Source organism: Geotrypetes seraphini, chromosome 5, assembly GCF_902459505.1.
Source record: "Geotrypetes seraphini chromosome 5, aGeoSer1.1, whole genome shotgun sequence".
In the NCBI taxonomy this organism is placed as follows: domain Eukaryota; kingdom Metazoa; phylum Chordata; class Amphibia; order Gymnophiona; family Dermophiidae; genus Geotrypetes; species Geotrypetes seraphini.
In genome coordinates, this window is record NC_047088.1 from 71,467,056 (window position 1) to 71,487,288 (window position 20,233).

Genomic DNA, 20,233 nt, shown 5'->3' on the forward strand with positions numbered 1-20,233 from the left:
TTCAGTGGCTTGTTGGGGGGATGCGCAGGCAGCGATTCACATGCTGCATGTGGCTGACCCACAAGCCTTCCCTCTGACGTCAGCTCTGATGTCGGAGAGAAGGTTTTTGGGTCAGCTATATGCAGGTTGTGAACTGCTGACAATGCGCCTCCCTCCAACAAGCTGCTGAAGGCAGAAGGAGTGAGTGTGGCAAGAAGGTAGCTGGAAACCCCCCTCTCCCATTGACCCGGAAGGCTTTCCTCTGACATTAGCTCTTACATTGGAGGGAAGCCCTATGGGTCAGATTCGGGAAGGAGGGGTGGGAGCGGGCAGGGATCCCTGGCAGCTGCTTCAGCGGTTGGGATGGGCAGCAAGGAGGGATCCCCGGCAGCAGTAGCGCAGCTTTGACGGACAGGCAAGCAGGGAATATTCTCCACGGTGGTCATGCCGTGTACCCCCAACAAGCAGCCTGCGTACCTCCAAGGATACACATACCCACATATTGAGAAACATTGATATAAGAGATAATAAAAAATATAAATAAGATTCTCTGTATATATGGAAAGACTTAAAGAATTCACTCACCTCTCTTCTACTCAGACTTAGAGAAGGAAGAAAATCATTCTCCATTCTATCCATCTCACGAACAATATCTTCAAATGTTTTTCTGTACTTTTGCTCATCCACAACTTTCACCTAGTAAAGAGAAATTATATAAGGGAGAGCTTTGGCCAAGCGTAAAGCCAATAACTTAGCCAGAAGTTTTCCATTTACATTAATCAAAGAAACAGGCCTGTAATTTGAAACCAACATGGGATTTTTTTTTTATAATTTGAATTTTTATTAATTTTAACATTTGACAATTTTACAATTTCAAACAAAGAAAAATACAATGTAATCACCATAAGCCATAGGATCAAAATATAGGAATTTAAACAAGATATTACAAAGTATAGTTAGTCCACAATTTAAATAAGGGCGGAGCTGGTGATAAGCTGAAATTTAAAATAAATAGGCAAATGGCAAAAAGGAAAATAAGAAAGCAGTATAATTGCTCTGGGTATCCCACAAAAAACAATAAAGAAACTGAGATTAGTGCAAAACACTGCAGTTCGCTTAATCTTTGGACTGAGAAAAAAGACCACATTAGCCCATACTACAAAAAACTGCACTGGCTACCAATGGAAGTGCAAATACAGTTCAAATTTGCGTGCATCTGCTTCAAACAAATCTGGGGCCTAGCCCCTTCCTACCTGCAAACACACTTCATTCTACACAACCCCACACGAACAACCAGAAACAAAAACAACTTCGCCTATCCTAAAATCACTGGCTGCAAATACAAATCCTTCCTTGACAGAACCTTCATGTTCCAAGCTAACAGACAACAATCTTGGCTGGGAAACTACATAAATAAAACCAGACAGACCTACAACGCATTCCGAAAATCAACCAAAACCACTCTGTTTGACAAATTCATCACCTAAACAGACCGACTTTTGCTCTATGCATTTCCCCCTACAAACCCGAAGCAATCTCTCAGACAATTCCAACCCCTCTCACTTCCCCTCCCCTTTCAACCCCTCTTACATTCCCTCCCCTTTAACCCTTCTCTTCTGTAACATTCCCCTCACGCATTTGTAATTTACTGAATGTTCAGCCTTCTTTCGATGTGAACCGCTTAGAAGTCGTCTGACTATGGCAGTATAGAAAAATAAAGTTATTATTATTATTATTAAACTATTCTTTCTTTCTTTCTGAGCTCTAAGAGCCTGCCTTACTCATGGTTAATCAAGAATTGCTCTTAGAAGATATAAATTTATAGAAGATATAGATAACTGCTGTGGATCATAGAAGACATACCTGTCCATACCTTCCTTATAAACCAAAACACATTTACAAGGGAATTGTCAAACAAAATAGGATCTTTATTTTGGCTTCAGTAAACAATGGTTAAAGATTCTGCCATAGTATCTGAAATACAACCTTTAATTAGTTGTGATTGATATAAATTTAAAAGATGAGGTAATAATGTAGATTGGAATGATTTGTAAAACTCCACAGTAAATCCATTACCACCTGGAGCGGATCCAACTCTAAGGAACTTCAATGCTGTTTGAAGCTCTTTTTAGTGTAAACCGCCTAGAACGTTTGGTTATGGCGGTATAAAAGAATAAAGTTATTATTATCTGAGGAAGGCCCAGTGGACTTTATCTTCTTAGTGGTGTCAGGCCACCAGGAAGTAACTGAATGTCATTTCAGTCACTCCTGTGGCAGACCATTTGGGCCAATTTTATTCTGGGATTCCCATTCCAAATTCCTCCACCTCACAAGATGCTAACAATGGATGTGTTCATTCTGGGCTTGGAAGGTAATTGCAGATGGGTTCCACAGCTTCACATCAACCTCAGCTCCAGGCTATTTGGAACATCCTAAAGGCTTTCAGAGATTGTCTGATAGACCAAATTATTCTTATTCAAACAATCAGGTTGCTTGGTTTGGTTTATTTATTTATAGCCCACCCTTACCCAGAGATAAGGAGTCTGATCAGAAGTGTTACTCACTTATTTTTGATAATGTACAATTTTTTGATACTACACAATTTTAATTGATTGTATATTTACTAGTATTTTAGCCCGTTACATTAACGGGTGCTAGAATATATGTCTGTCTGTCTGTCTTTATTTCCGTGTCTCTCTCTCTGTCCTGCTGTCTTTCTTTCTGTCTGTCTCTATCCCTGGCCCCCTTTGTCTGTCTGTCTTTCTGTGTCTCTCGCTGTCCCTGTGTCTTTCTTCTTTTATTTCTGTCTCCCTTCCTCCCGCTGGCGGTAGAATATATGTCTGTGTTTCTTTCTGTTTCTCTCCATACTCTCATTCATCTTGTCATCTCCCTTTTGACTTCATACAAATGGCTCACCACTTTCAGAATACCCCTTCCTCTCTCCACTGGTCAGTCTATATCTCCCTGTCCCTTTCTCTTCATCCCCTAGCATCTTCTTATCCCAGCTCTCTGCCCTCCCATGGATTCTTTTTTCCTCCATTTTCTGTTGTTCTTCTTCCTTTCCCCCTTGATGCTGAACAATAAGATGGAGGGATAAAAAGAGATGCTGCATCTCTCTCCCCTTTCCACCCCCAGACCTAACATTTCTCCCTCCCTTCCATCCCTAGGTCCAACTTCCCTTCCCCAGGTCCACCATCTCTCCCCAATAGTCCTCCCTTCAAGTATCTCTTTCCCCAGATCCAGCTTCTCTCCCTTCAGACTATTACCTACCATCTCTCTCTCTCCTCTGTTCCTGGCCCCATAAGCTGTCCCCCATGCCCAGTCTTTTAATACCTTTGCACTTTATAAAAATTAAAAAAAAGTTAATCCAGGGAATTTCCTAGGCCCAACATGTTCTCCTCTTCTCTCCATTCCATTCCGATATTGCCTTCACCTTCTGTGTCGCTGAAAAATCCGCTGGCCTCAGCTGTGATTCAGGAACGTTGTCTGTGGCTCCCCTTCCTGCTTTTAATCTGCCGCGGTTCTCCCCCCTCCCCCCCCGGCGGAATGTTTCTGAATCGCAGCCGAGGGTGGTGGATTTTTCAGCAAAACAGAAGGCGAGGGCGACATCAGACCGGTCCCTTTCTCCCTATCTCCTTCCCTACTTCCCTGTGCAGCAGCCGCAGCATTCCCTCTCCCTCCATTAACCACGAGAGGAGCCTGCACATGGACCTAACAGGCCGAACCTCCAGCAGTCTAACTTCCCAGCAGCTCCTCTGACGATCGCTGCCTTCTCCGACGCAGGAGCGGCTCGTGAGAGGAGCCGCTGCAGCGTCTGTGAAGTTGAAAAAAACTTTGGCCCGTTTCCGTGCTCGGCCGCGGCGGGCTACAGGTGCCGCGGTCTGCAGCCGCCGACATCCGTTTTGACTTTTTTGTTTTTAGTTGAAAGACGCGGTGGTGGCTCCTCTCATGATCCCCACTTGCGTCGGAAGTCCGACGCAGGCGGGGATCATGAAAGTAGCCACCGCCGCGTCTTTCAAAGAACCGTAAGCTGCGCATGCGCACTTCCTATGTGTCGCTACAGCTCACAGAAAAGCGGCGCACACTTAGGAACTGCGCATGCGCGGCTTACCATTTTATTATATTAGATTACATGCTTGGAGGAGATGGTTGACCTATGATTATAACAATATCCATTGAGTAGATCAGCTTGGGCGGCTCTACAGTGAGTTGGGTTAAAAGAACCTGAGGTCTTTCCACTCTCTGATACATTTATGATAAGATTTGAATATTTTTGTGAGACAGATTCAGTCAATATATTCAAATAGGAATGTTAAGATAACAGAAGAATGAATTTTTGAGATTTTACAAAGGAGATATATACCTGCTCCATATTTTTGTAGTCTGTCTTTGCTGACTTTTTTGTGGAGTATATTGTCTGTGTTTTTATAGTTTTATACCAGGCAATTTATGTAGGGAAGCCAACAAAGAATATGCAGTTGTACTTAATAAGGATCCCACAGCACAAGCTTTCTATAAAAGTGGAAATTACCCCAATATGAAAGAGAGAGCTGACTGGTTTGTGGTCACTAGTTTTCAGTTCCATGTGACTTCGATAATTAAGTTGCTTGATGTTTGTCCCTCTCCATAGGATGCGATCACACCATGCTGGCACACGACATTTCCCACTATAAACACAAAGACACAGGTTGAGCTTGGGGCCGTGGCTATTTTCTGCTGTCATTTTCTATGTTTCTATGTAAGGCAATTTTCTGGGAGGTGTTTGGGGGAGGGATTTAGGGGGCAGAACCCAACAGTTTCTTCCTGCTCTTTTGGTCTTTCAGTTGAATCGGATCTGGTAGCGAGATCTAGTGTCATAAGCCTTCATTCACAATTTGTATACACATCTTTACCCTCTTTTATATTCCTCCCAATTCACTTAGTTCAGTAACTGAACAGACAGTTTTCGGTCAGGGTAGTTGTGAATGAAGACCCATGAGGCCAGGATTCCCTGGAATAGTTCTGAATGAACTGGAAGATAGATGCGAAAAAGAGTTCATGAAAAAAATAAAGAAGATGTAACTGAAGCCTGAAAATAACTGGCCCAAACAGAAGGTTAGTACATGCTTTCAATAGGAAATAGAAAACAATACAAAGAAATTTAAGAAGCTGTCAAAAACCTGGCTATCTTGTAATTTTTTTTTTTTCAGGCAAAGAAGTATATCAAGAACTCATACTAAAATGTAATTACTACAATGTAACTAAATTAAGAGGTTTGGGGCAAAAGGAAATGTGAAAATCAGTGAGCTGTGGCAAAACCTCTTGGCATCCTTCACTCTGGCAGATGAAAAACTGAGGAGAGCGATAAAAAAGGCTGTTAGATTTTGCCTTTCCAGAATTTTCTAGAATCACATATTTGTCACCAAGCATGGTCAATTGATTTATTTGTATGTTTTGGTTAACCCTATCTTCAGATAATGTTTGTGTCTTATGAATTTTTACACTTTTTGAATAATTATAAAAATTAAATGTCTCTATCAAGTCCCCCATTCATTTCTCTCCTCATGGAGCACAGCAGTCTAATAGTTATAGCAGTAAGCTGAGAACCTAATGAAGCTTGCTAGAAGTGATGTAAAGACTGAGAGTGTTCAAATCCCATTAACACTCCTTGTAACTGTTTTCAGGGGAATGACAGTGATAGAATTTTCAATCAATATAGTATAAAGAGCAAAATTCACTATATCACGCATTTAACTCAACTCCCACATCAATAAAGATGTCTATTATTTATAATTTGAAGATTTCCCAAAAATCTTTAATCCAGTCCCAAAACTTAAATTTAAATAACATCAACTAAGAAAAGGTGAGTACCATATATTTTGCTCCATAAGACACACCTGACCATAAGATGCACCCTAAATTTAGAGGAGGAAAACAAGAAAAAACAACAACATTCTGAAGCAAATTATCCCTGCCAGGCTCTGTACCCTGTCCTCCCCCACTCTGGTAGTCTAGTGGTAGGTTGGGACAAGGCACACGGCAGGCAGGCCTAGTGACAGGCAGGCAGGCCACATACCCCCACAGTACCTTAAATCATCCCCCATTACCCGCACATACCCCCAGTATCTTAAATCATCCCCCCACGTACCCCCCGTAATTTTTAATCATCCCCCATACCTTTAATCATACTCCCTTGAACCTTTTTTTTTTTTTTAAAAACGTACCTTTTAAAATTCTTCCCTCCCTCCCTCCCTCGACAGCTCCGTACTATTTCCGGGCAGCAGGCACTCGAATCAGGAGCAAGGAGGTCAGGACCAAGCTTTACACGCTCCCGCTTGGGCCCGCCTGCTTTCCTATAGATATATCCAATCCTTCAGATGGTAATTTAAAAGTCGTGGAAGAAAAGTGAACTCCTGCCTGTCTGATTAAAAAAAAAATTTTCTTTATAATTTCCTTGACCTCCCCCCAAGAATTTTCTGTAATCTTGCTTTTCTCTCCTATATTTCCAAAGACTGAGGTTAACATAGAGGCTTGTTATTTGTTGATTATATATTTCCTTGAAAATTTTCATTATAACCCTATTTTCTTTTTTTTTTTAAGTTCAATAAGTTTTTATTAAGATTGTATTTCATAACATAAAATAATACAGATGTAAAACATCAAAACATTGCATCCATACGCATATTGATACATATCATATCAGAAAGCAATGCCCCAAACCAGGGGATTAATAATATAAAGGATTAGAATTTCCAGGAAGAGGGAAAAGAAAAAAAAAAAAAGGGAGAAATGAACAGATCAGTATATCTTATACTTAAACAGTGATGTAATGACTGTACACAATCTAAGGAGAAGCACGTACCCTAATAATGCATCAATAACATTGAGATAATGCTGCATAGAGGAAATATGATTATCGATAATAACATCAGGTATGGTCAAAGAGCATATTAATGTAATTTCATCTTGAATGATAAGAACTATGCTAGAGATTTAAATGGAGAATCAGCATATTGTAATAATGGAGCCCAAAGCCTGTTAAATTTATGCATCAAGCCTAATCTTTCAGCAGCTATTTTTTCGTATTTAACTGTCAGGCAAATGGTGTTCCACCAGTTATCATAGCTCACTCGTTCCAGATCTTTCCAATTAGAAAGGATGATCTTGACCGCAATCAAGAGGAGAAGATGAATAAGACAGTCCTCGTCTTCGTGCAAAAAGTCAGATGATTTGACACTTCCTAGGATAACAGAATTATATGAACAAGGAAGGGACGTTTGAAGTAGCTGATTAATGTCATTTATAACCCTTATCCAGAACTGTTGTAACAACGGACAGTCGAATAGCATATGCTTAAGTGTACCCGGAGAGAAGTTGCAGGACCAACATTTATCCGATTCTCCTGCTTTGAATCGAGCCAGGCGACTAGGAGTCCAATAAGCCCTATGATTGAGAAATAAGGATGTTTGGAGAAAGGATGCAGATTTGCTAATAGAATGAGTACGTGACCACAAATGTTCCCATTGATTTTCATCCAATGACAGTTGAAGATCTAATGCCCATTTATGTTCCGTATCAAGTGGATGTTGATATTTCTGAAGTCTTGCGTGTTTATACCATTTAGATGCTTCTTTTTTGGGACTATGAAAGGACGCACAGAGCGGAAGCAGTGGTGGAACAGTATTGAGAAGTGTATGGTGTTTAAGATGTGACGCAATAGCGTGCTTAAGCTGTAACCAGCGGTACTGCTGAGTATCATTCAAACCATAATTAGCATGTAATTGGTCAAAAGAGATCCACTGTTCTTCATCCCATAACTGGTTTATGTGATATACCCCCGCAGACTGCCACAATTTCCAATCCACAATATTGTTATCAATACGGATTGAGCTGTTGCGCCAGAGGGGAGCAGATGTTGTGTCCAACCATTTAATATCAAGCGAGGATTCCAACCTTTTAAAAACCTGGATCATTGATAATAGAATGTGGTCACGAATGATAGGAGATGCAGGTGGCAGCATGAAGGGGAGTAGTTGTAGTCTGCAAGGAGAGTATCTTGCTCGTTCAAAATCAAGCCAGCGATTGGTATCAGTTGTGAAGTCTTCAGATAGTAGCCATCGAACACCTTGACGAGACAAAAAGGCGTAATGATAATCCAGAAGATCAGGGAAGTTCACACCCCCACTATTTCTTCCCTGTTTTAATTTGTGTAGAGCAATTCTGGGTGTGTTATTGTTCCACAAAAACTTGGTAAGTAATGATTCCAGTTGTTTATAAACCGACAAGGGTAAAAGTGTAGGCAGCATGCACAGAGTATATAAAATTTTAGGCGTCAACACCATTTTGATCGATGCTAATCGACCCCACCAAGAAAGATTCAGTGGATTCCATTTAAGAATTTGAGACTTGATAGACTGCAATAGCTGAGATGTGCAATTTTCAATGGTGGAGTCTAGAGACTTGCCAAACGGGATGCCCAGATAAGTCAATGATGAGTCAGACCATCGGAAACCATATTGAGTAAGTAAATGCTTATGAACATGAGAGTTTAAGGGCATAAGTTCCGTTTTACTGTTGTTTAGTTTGTAGCCAGAGATCACGGAGAAATCATCGATAAGAGAGAGTAGAGCAGGGATGGACTCAGGAGATAAATACAGGAGAACATCATCAGCATATGCTGAGAACTTTACTTCAGCTTCTCCACAGCGTACCCCACAAATACGATCATTAGTTCTGATGGAATGTAAGAAGGGCTCCAATGCCAGGTTGAAGAGCAGGGGTGACAGAGGGCACCCTTGTCTCGTACCTCTAGTTGGTTTAAATGGAGCAGATGAATAACCATTGATGCGTACATTTGTTGTAGGTGCTGAATAGAGAACTTTGATCATTTGAATGGAAGAATCATCAAAGCCAAACCACCGAAGAGCCATGAAGAGGTAATCCCATTCCACTCTATCAAACGCCTTTTCGGCATCTAATGCTAAAGCAATTAGTGGAGATTTTTGTGTATTAGCATGAAGTATGACGTTCGCAAACATGCGTGAGTTGTCACTGGAGAGTCTATTCAACATGAAGCCATTTTGATCAGCACCAATTAATTTAGGAAGCAAGGACTGCAGACGGGATGCAAGGATTTTTGCGTATATTTTTGCATCAACATTGATTAATGATAACGGACGGTAGTTGGCCACTTGACGATGATCCTTGCCAGGTTTGGGCAATACTATAATGCTTGCTTCAGTAAATGTACCTCTCACATCTCCAGTACGTATAAAGTAATCAAAGAGGTCAATTAAATGAGGAGCCAGTTCCTTTTGAAAAGCAGCATAAAATTCAGATGTGAAACCATCGGGACCGGGGGCTTTCCGTTTAGCCATGTGATGTAAAACCAGGCCAATATCAGCCTCTGTTATATTCATAGATAAGACCGTGTTATCCTCGCCTGTAAGAGTAGGATGAGGTGCTTTTGTCAATATCTTCGAGGGGTCAGGATTGGTGACTTCCGAAGTATACAGCCGCTCGTAAAATTGACTAAATGATTGGGAGATCAAAAGAGGATCCGTTGTAATAGACCCATCCTCACCATTGATGGCAGATATAGTTAAACGTTCCCCCTGAATTTTCAGATATTGAGCCAATGCTCTGCCAGCTTTATTTGAAGAACAATGATAATTAGCTTTTTGCATGAAAAGAGCATTCCCAGCTTTTTTACTTAGTAGTAAATTATAGCAAAGTCTCTCATGATGTAACAGCTGTAAGGTTTTCATATCAGATGGATTAGTTTGATGATTCCGTTCCAATTCTTTAATGGTGTTTACATGAACTAAAAGTTGTTTGGTGTGCTGTTTAGATTGACGAGCCTGGTAAGAAATAATGGTGCCTCTGAGCGTGGCTTTAAGAGCGTCCCATAAGGTCGGCCAACTAACATCAACTGTAGTATTAAACTTAAAGTATTCAGAAATCGCCGCTCTAACATCTTTCATGAAGTCCTCTTCAAGTAATAAAGCATTATTAAACCGCCATGTCTTCCCTTTTGATGAGAAGGAGTCGCCATCAATAGTTAATTCTATGGCAGCATGGTCCGAGACTGATATCTCATGAATATCTGCATGTGATACTGAATTCAAGAGGTTGTTACTGAGTAGGAAATAATCCAATCTCGAGTACGAGTTGTGAGGAGCAGAGTAAAAAGTATATTGCCTGTCTTCCCCATTCAAGAGCCGCCATGGATCCACTAATTTTAGTTGAGTGATTAAATTATGAAGGCTATGCCATGATCTGGTAGGTTTGTGAGAAGCAGCTGATTTTCTGTCAATAGCCGGATCCAAAATTAGATTAAAATCACCAGTTAATATATGATGATGCGCTTTATCTTCAAGCAGCGAGGCTAAAAGACTGTCAAAAAATTCTGGTTTATCTTGATTAGGCGCATATATATTCAACAAGGATATCTCTTTCTGATGAATGAGGAGCTTAGCAAGAATCCAACGTCCTTCAGTATCTGTAGTGTAGGATATTATTTTAATGTGATCACATTTTCTAACCAACAAAGCCGTGCCATTCTTTTTATTGATAGCAGGTGATGCAATAACAGGTAGTGACCAGTTGGTCTTCAGTTTAGCTGATTCTGGCATAGTTAAATGTGTTTCTTGAAGACATACAATATCTGGGGATTTTTTAGAAACATAATCTAATATTTTTTTCCGTTTGATGGGATTATTAAACCCTTTGACATTTAAAGACAATAATTTTACCATTCTGAGATGTAGGAGAGATTAATCAGAGAGACAACAATGCTATTGCATATATCAACATGTGAATAGTGTGAGAAGGTACAGTATGCATGACTTAAGATCAATAAATTGTAGTACAGACGTACATATAAGCTGCCATGTCCTAAAAAGGACAAATGACAACTATACTCCATGGGAAGAGGAAGCATAAGGGAAGCGCAATCAGTGCGCCGACAATAACATTACAGTATCCTTTTTGAAACATAACCAGTAAGCCCATTGTGAGCAATATATGAACATAGTGAGAAAAGAGTGCAGGGCTAGGCAAAGTCACATTCAAGTAACCTTGCACAAAAGCAACATATGATGAATAATGATGATGTCAAGTAATGACAACAGGAAACCATCGAAAGAATGACAATTAGCAATAAAGCCAATAATCTGCTTAACATAACAGTGGAATATGAACACAGAAGTAAACTATAGGACCATGCCTATTACAACATCCAGGGCGACCCTTGAGTAGGAGACACCCAGAAAGAACCAGTCAAAGATATTAAGGAGGAAACACCACACAGCATGACGACATGTATCCCTCAGTCAAATTTAGCGTAAACATCTGAGGGTAGCCAAAGCTAAGTATAATCCAGACCATACAATACAAACATATATAGGCATAACCGTTCCATGTGACAAATTGAAAGTTATAAGTAAGAAATACCTAATCAGACACAGTATAATATAGCCAGTATATCAGTCAGAGAAGGTGATTAACAGTGTATGCCACAATTAGTAGTCAGATACAAGTAATTTATGCCTTGAAATAAGGAAGCGAGAGAAGAGAAAAAAAAAAAAAAACAACCTAAACTGAAATTAATAATAATACTGTAGAAAAAACAATTAAGAGAAATAAATACACTATAAATCAATGTGGTAATCCAATCAACAGAGAATACATGAAGACCAAAGACACATACCTGGGATTATTGATTAAGAAAATAAATAATGAATAGATAGGAAATTAATAGCCTTACCCATAATGAACAGGTATAATTAATACAAGAGTGAGTAATATGGAAAAAAAAGGAGGATGGGGAGATGGTATATCAAAATAAATTATCATAAAGGTAATTTCATGTAGTCAGGTATAATTTATAATACAGTGTAAAATACGTTAATAATTCATTTTATGAATAATGGAGCAGGTACATTATAAGAATCACAATAACTCGCAGATGTGGACAAAATCAAGTGAACTAGTAAATGAGAAAGGAAAAACATCTAGGGAATTAATTATATCTAGCAATGGTAAGGGTAATGTCAAAGAGAGAAAAGAGTAAATGATAGCACCAGCAGCAATAAATAATAGCAGTGTAAAAAAACGTAGGAAGAATTCATTAGAGAGAGCCAAACAGTACCTTAAAAATGATGCAGACAGGACAAAACAGTACATATGTGCACATTGAAGACAAAAGAGCGTATAGATAAAATAGAATAATTAATGAAACTCTAAGGCAAAAGAGGAACAATTCATGATCCGGCTGAATCAAAAGGAGAACGACAAAAAAAACTAAGAAATTATACAGCATAAGGAGAATCATGCCTGCCGAGAAAATATATGTGACAGTTTAAAATTCATTAATAATTCATGGGGAGCTAAAAATTGATTAAACATACCGAACTAAACCCATTAAAGTTGATGAAAACCCTGAGAACCGACGAACAATTACTGATTTAAAATTAGGGGAGAAAGAACATTGACATACACACTTAATTGTGAAGGTATAGTTAATAGGAAAATAGAAAAGGCAAATTTAATCATCGAATGAAACAGATAAAGGGAAGAAGAGAAAACAACAACAAAAAAATAACCAAGAAGCTAGAAAAGCAATTTCATCGATCAGGATAAATAAAAAAAAAAAAAATAAGGAGAATCATGCCTGCCGAGAAAATACATGTGACAGTGTAAAATTCATTAATAATTCATGGGGAGCTAAAAATTGATTAAACATACCGAACTAAACCCATTAAAGTTGATGAAAACCCTGAGAACCGACTAACAATTACTGATTTAAAATTAGGGGAGAAAGAACATAGACATACACACTTAATTGTGAAGGTATAGTTAATAGGAAAATAGAAAAGGCAAATTTAATCATCGAATGAAACAGATAAAGGGAAGAAGAGAAAACAACAACAAAAAAAATAACCAAGAAGCTAGAAAAGCAATTTCATCGATCAGGATAAAATAAAAAAAAAAAAAAAATTAAGGAGAATCATGCCTGCCGAGAAAATACATGTGACAGTTTAAAATTCATTAATAATTCATGGGGAGCTAAAAATTGATTAAACATACCGAACTAAACCCATTAAAGTTGATGAAAACCCTGAGAACCGACTAACAATTACTGATTTAAAATTAGGGGAGAAAGAACATTGACATACACACTTAATTGTGAAGGTATAGTTAATAGGAAAATAGAAAAGGCAAATTTAATCATCGAATGAAACAGATAAAGGGAAGAAGAGAAAACAACAACAAAAAAATAACCAAGAAGCTAGAAAAGCAATTTCATCGATCAGGATAAAAAAAAACATTAAAAACAATTCATGGACCCATTGCACCGGTAAAAAACAACACAAATACTAGAACTACAAGTATGAATAATTAATGAGGCTTCGATAAACTAAAAGAAAGCAGTAATTAATACCAGCATAATCATCACAGTTATAAGGCAAGAACATAATAGAATAAAGAGAAAAAGAAAAGAAGGAATCGAAAACATTATAATTAAGTGATAAATGCCTGAAGTCCAACCGAAGATACAGTTTGTAGTGAGAGAAAAGCTTCCACGAGGCTGTAAAAACATGGCCGCCATGCTGTGCTCAGACCCCAGCAACAATCACTAGGGACTCCAGCGATGTGCCCGAGGAGCAAAGGCAGGTTAAACTCTGTCAATAGTAGTCGGGCTGAGTTCCTCCAGGTAGTCGGACAAAAGTTGTGGGTCAGTGAAGTTTTTGGTCTGATTATTGAGCGTGACTCTCATCGTGGCAGGGAACAGCAGACCGAATTGAGCTTTAAGCTCCTTGAGCCTCGGGCGGTAGGTAAGTAGTTGTTTTCTTCTCTGCGCCGCATTTTTTGTAAGATCCGGTACAAATAGAACAGTGTGGGTGTCCAACTTGAGAGGTGATTTCACCTTAGCACGCTGCATAACTTCAGAAAGTTGAGTGTAGCGCAGGAACTTCACAATGATGGCTCTGGGATATCTGGCATTCGTCGGGCGAAACGATGGGACCCTGTGAGCCCTTTCCAATTCAAATTCTCTTGTAAAGTGTAAATCCAAGATGTCAGGAATCAGCTTTTCCATAAAAGATAAGATATCAGCTCCTTCTTTACCTTCAGGGATCCCGAGCACACGTAAGTTATTTCTACGAGATCTGAGCTGAAGATCTTCAAGGTCTTTTTCCAACTGTGGCATTTTTTTCAGCTGCACTTGCATGCTTTTAATAGCAGCCTGAGAAGATGTTTGAATAGCTTCAACGTTATCCAGCCGGGAAGATAGTTGTGCAAAGTCCTGTTTCAGCTCAGTAAGATCTTGTTTTATCTCCGTGGTGTCTTCTTTTGTTTCATTAACAATTTCTTTTATGGCACGCAGCTCTGTGAGGAGCGCATGGTTAGACTCCGGATCAGATTTGTCTTCTGTTGCTTTTTGAGGCGTTGTAGGCTCCGGTTTGTGGCGTTTGCCCACCTTAGAAGTGGCCATCAGAAAAGGCAAATGTAGAGGGCTAAAGAAATTGAAAATCCAAATAGGATATCTCTGATTTTATTTCGATTATTTTCTTTGTATTGTCAGAGCTCACTGACTATGCTGCCATTTCCTATCGCGCCCTCTAGCGCCCCCCATAACCCTATTTTCTTTAACAAGTGTTATGCTTGTAATATTGTAAAATTTGCAAAATTAAAAAAAGTTTTCTGAATCTGAGATAGTGGTCACAAGATCATAGTGTAAGTGGTAGTTGGTTCGAGCATTTTGCAAATTGATATTGGATGGAAAAGGTACTTTGACAGGTAGACTTTATATTATTGCATGCTGGGAATTTTAAGTGGAAAAGATTTCTGGTGGAATATCTGTTGGAGGGTGCCATGGAGTAGGATGGCTAACTTTGTTAGGTAGTTGGGGGCGTTGCCTGTTAGGATCTTAAAGGCAGTGATACCAAATTTAAACTTGATCCTTGTGGTTATGGGCAGCCAATATAATTTTACTCGAATAGTAGGGCTGTAGGTGTTCCAATTTCCATAGTTCATATACGAGTCTTACTGCTGCATTTTGAACTAGCTGTAGACACGATAGCAATGTTTTAGAACAGTGTTCTTCAACCTTTTTACACCTATGGACCGGCGGAAATAAAATAATTATTTTGTGGACCGGCAAACTATTGACATTTTTTTAAAAAACCATCGCCGCCCCATCCCCGCGAGCTCGGTCCCACAAACCATCTGATCCCATCCACACAAGCCTCAAATAGTTATGATTTTATATTGAACATATTTTATTAAAGTATAAAAGAAACAATATTCTATACAATTGTCATTTTATAAATACAAATAATACAGGGCAAAGATCAACAAAACCCCTGTCTCCCCTCCCCTTCACATATATCCCCTCTACTATCAAGAAAACTGAATAAGCCAAATTATTACAGAATGCTACACAAATATCATGTAACAGAATACCACAGTCACACATGACAGGAATGGTGTTAGGCGAGTGGAACTAGGGCAACTACCCTCTAGTCAGAGAGAGCCCTAAGCCAGCTGGAAGCTAAAGAAGCACTGCCTGGGCTTTGCACTCCCCAGTTATGTCTAGCAAGATACATATTTCAAATCTGATATATTTGAATCACAAGATAGAAATAAAATTATTTTTTTCTACCTTTTGTCGTCTCTGGTTTCTGCTTTCATTGCCTTTTCATTCTCTTCTAGCCAGTGTCTGCCCTAAGAACATAAGAACATAAGAATTGCCACTGCTGGGTCAGACCAGAGGTCCATCATGACCAGCAGTCCGCTCACGTGGCGGCCCTCTGGTCTAAGACCAGCACCCTAACTGAGATTAGCCCTACCAGCACACATTCTTGTTCAACAAGAACTTGTCTAACTTTGTCTTGAATCCTTGGAGGGTGTTTTCCCCTATAACAGTCTATTCCCTTCAGTACCTTGAATGTTTCTATCATGTCCCCTCTCAATCTCCTCTGCTCAAGGGAGAAGAGGCCCAGTTTCTCTAATCTTTCGCTGTACGGCAACTCCTCCAGCCCCTTAACCATTTTAGTCTCTTTTCTCTGGACCCTTTCGAGTAGTACCGTGTCCTTCTTCATGTAAGGTGACCAGTGCTGGACACAGTACTCCAGATGAGGGCTTACCATGGCCCAGTACAGCGGCATGATAACCTTCTCTGTCTCTTCAGTCCAGTATCTGCCCCTTCCATTCACTGTCTGTCTTTCCCTGCCATCTCTCCTCCTGCCCCCTCCCCCCCAATTTGGTCTGGCATCCATCATCTTCCTTCTGTTCCCCTCATGGTCTGGCATCTCTGTCCTTCCCTCCCCCCTGTGGTTTTTAGCATCTCTCTCTTCTCATTTCCTCCACTCAGATCTGATATCATTCTCTGCTCTCTCTTCCCTTTTCTTCTCTGGTCTTCCTTCTCTATTTTCTGCCTCCATCTAAATTAAATTCTTTCTTACTATTTAGTCCCGTTTCCCTCTTTTCACTGTGTCTACCCACAGCTTGTCACCCATTTCCCTCACCCCTCCATTATCTTACTATTTTCTTCTCCCTTTATTTATCTCCTCCTTCCATCCAGTATGTGTTCTTTCCCCACTTCCATTCAGCATCTGCTCTCCCCTCTCAACTGACATCCATCTGCCTTCTGCTCTCTCTCTCTTCTTCTCATTTCCATCATCTGTCCCCTTCTCTCTCTCATCTCCTCCATTCCATCATCTGCCCCTTCTCTCTCTCTCTCCCCCCCCAACTTCCATCATCTGCCCCCTTCCCCTCACCTTTGCGGGTCACTTTCTTTCCCCTGAGGGTGGCTCATGTCAGAGGGGAAGCTTTGGCAGAGCAGAACCGCTTGCAAGGAACAGTGGAACTTACTTGATTGATGTCGATGCTGAGGCCCATTGCCGTTTGAAGGAAAAAAAAAAAAGGGACCTGCAAAGGCGAGAGGAAGGGAAACCTCCAGGACAGCTGCTCTTTGCCCTCCTTCAGCGGCCCAAGAGTCCAGACCAACAGCGGCAGCTCTGTGTACTTTTAACTTCGGCACAGAGCTGCCCCTAAGCAGTAGTTTAGTGCGGTTTCATGAGGCAGCCTCGGGGCTTTTGCTAGGCCGGCCCGCTTCGATGATGCGATGTGGGCCGGCCTAGCAAAGGCCCCGAGGCTGCCTCATGAAACCGCGCTAAACTACTGCTTAGGGGCAGCTCTGTGCTGAAGTTAAAAGCACACAGAGCTGCCGCTGCTGGTCTGGAGGTGCGGAGACAAGGCAGGAGGCAAACGCGGTGGAAGGCAGGAGTCCCGGCGAAGGCAGGAGTCCCGGCACAGCGACTGCAACAGGAAGTTGCAAGTCAGCTGACGCTGGCCTTTCGCTGCGGCGGGAACTGAATCCTTCGCGGACTGGCAGTTGAAGAACTGTGTTTTAGAACAAAGAATTAGTGTTACATTACAATAGTCTAGGATTAGGGAATGCACTAAGATTCGAAAAGCCTCAGAAGTATTGTTTTATTATTGATTGTACATGGCTCTTCATGAATAGGTGGTTATCAATTCCTACTTTTAAGACATGAGATTGTAGTTTGCAGTGATTCTCAAACCTGTTCTGGGGAACCTCCAGCCACTCAAATTTTTGGGATATTCTTAATGAATATGCATGAGCCAGATTTGCATGCCTCCATTATATACAAGTCTCTCATGCATATTCATTAATCACTCAAACGGTCGGGATCAAATACTTAGTATTCAATAGCTCCAACAGTATTAATTACTAAAATATCATGAATGCTTTTGTCAAAAATATTAGAAAATGTCTTTTTAATAATTATACTAATTTCTTCAGACTACATAAACCTTACACTTTCTATATATAGAATATCAAACTTTACAAAGTGCTCAGTATACACAAACGTAGAACACTCAATCTTCATATAATCAAAACACAATAGCTTGAATAATCAATAGTTTTCATAAATATATATACATCCTAAAATATATATATACAGTATGTGTCTGTTTAGTCGCTATTCATCACACTGGACTAGTGATCAATTCAACTGCGTTCCACTAGATGTCTTTCCATGTGTCTCTTATTGATGTACACTAATAGCCCGACACAGAACTGTGTTTTGCCACCTGGCGTCTTCAGGAGCTGTACTGGATTAGGACTCAGATCTTCTCTCACTACTTCAGCAGGCACATCTTTAAAATCTGCATACTAAACATAGAGCAGCAACCCGGGGTTTGTCCCAAGCCAGGCCTCAGAATACTGATAAGATCCACGCTGTCTCACTCAGGAAATTTCAGATCTAGCAATCTGTGAAGCATCTGGTGAAAAGCTTACTTCTTCCACACCGCTTGACAAGAAGAACTGAGAAAGTGATCTGCCAACGAGCGGGAAAACTCTAGCGCATAACTGTCCAGAATCATCTCCAGGACCCACTGATCTGACATGATCTCGGCCCACCCTCGGTAAAATTTCATAGCCCAGCTCCCACCAGAACCAAGGGAAGCACCGGCAAGGAGTCATTGGGTGGACCGGGCAGAAGGGCTGGCGGAGGAATCACGTCACCCTTGACGGGCCCCCCAAAAGGACTGCATGCGCTGAAAGAAGCAATCCCGGGATGACCCACAGGCAAGGAAGAAAGCAGCCCCTCGACTAGGGCGATATCTGCGAGCAGTGCCACTCTGAGCAGCCAGACGGGCACAGTCTTCAGGCAGGCAGGGCACTTTAGAGTCCGTCAAGGTCTGAACCAATCTGTCCAAATCATCTCCAAACAAAAGACCTCAGAAAGGGAAATTTTGTCAATTTAGTCTTAGATTACACATCAGCCGCCTAAGCCACAAGGTTTGATGCACGGCCACCCCGAGAGACATGGACTTGGTCGACGTCCGCAAGTCATACAAGGCATCTGAGGGATAAGAGGCAGCCATCTCAATTTTCACCACATCTTGATCTACCAAGGACCAGTCATCAGATTCACGGTCAAGGACATGCTCGGCCCACCAAAACATGGCCCGAGCCACCAGACCACAACATATGGCTGCTTGGACCCCTATAGCAGAGACATCAAAATTCTGCCTAAGAAGGGCCTCCAACTTATGCTCCTCAGAGTCCCATAAGCTGAGCCACCCTCTAAGGGGCACCGTATGCCGCCTGGCGATAGCTGAGAGCACCGCGTCCACCACTGGTGACTTCAAGGTATCCCTATCCCCCTCCAGGATGGGATATAGATGCGCCATGGAGTGCGTAAAATGAAAAGGGGCATCTGGTGTCTTCCACTGCGCTAGGACAATATCCTGAATACCCTGATGCATGGGAAAAGAACGGGATGCAGAGCAGATCCCCCGAAGCAGAGAGTCCAACATACGTGGGGGTCTCCTGTATCTCCTCCTCGAAGCACAACACAGAGGAGACCTGAAGAATCAGCTCCAGGAGCTCGTCCCGCTGAAAAATAAGCACCATGGATGCATCTTCACCGGTAGACAGAACCGCAAAGGACCTGCAATCAGCATCCGTGCAGTTCCCCCCCCTCCCCCTGAGAGGATCCTGGAGGTCTCCCTGAAGGTCCAGGTCCTCAAAAGTGGAAGTAAGGCAGAAGTAAGGAAATACAGGCCGTTAAGTCTGACTTCTGTGGTAAGCAAATTAATAGAAACACTTTTAAAACAGAGAATGGTCAAATTTCTGGAATCCTGTGGATTACAGGACCGGAGGCAACATGGATTCAATAGAGGTAGGTCTTATCAGACAAAGCTGATCAATTCTTTTGACTGGGTGACCAGAGAATTAGATAGAGGATGTGCGCTAGATGTGGTGTATTTAGATTTTAGCAAAGCCTTTGACAGTGTTCCACACAGACGTCTAATAATAAACTGAGTGCCCTCGAGATGGGTCCCAAAGTGACAGGCTGGGTCAAGAACTGGTTGAGTGGAAGGCAACAGAGAGTAGTGATCAAGGGAGATCGCTCTGAGAAAAGGGATGTTACCAGTGGTGTGCCTCAAGGCTCTGTTCTTGGGCCTATCCTTTTTAACATTTTTATAAATGATATTGCTGAAGGGCTGTCGGTAAGATTTGCCTCTTTGCAGATGATACCAAAATCTGCAATAGAATAGACATGCCGGATGATGTGAATAACATGAAGAAAGACCTGGCGAAGCTTAAAGAATGGTCTGAAATTTGGCAGCTAAAATTTAATGCTAAGAAATGCAAGGTCATGCATTTTGGTTGCAAAAACCCGAGGAAACGGTACATATAGGGAGTGAAGAGCTTATGTGCATGGCAGAA

At 41.1% G+C, this 20,233-nt stretch overlaps 1 protein-coding gene across 3 annotated transcripts in view; it reads right to left on the reverse strand.

Moving 5' to 3' along the window:
- OCRL (OCRL inositol polyphosphate-5-phosphatase) overlaps nucleotides 1–20,233 on the reverse strand; it is a 140,296-nt gene that overhangs the window by 44,134 nt on the left and 75,929 nt on the right. For all 3 annotated transcript variants that reach the window (XM_033944920.1, XM_033944918.1, XM_033944919.1), the window contains exons 15-16: nucleotides 4,511–4,646; nucleotides 565–675 (exon numbers count right to left, since the gene is read on the reverse strand). In XM_033944920.1, the coding sequence (XP_033800811.1) occupies nucleotides 565–675; nucleotides 4,511–4,646 (247 nt within the window). The remainder of the gene's footprint in view (nucleotides 1–564; nucleotides 676–4,510; nucleotides 4,647–20,233) is intronic.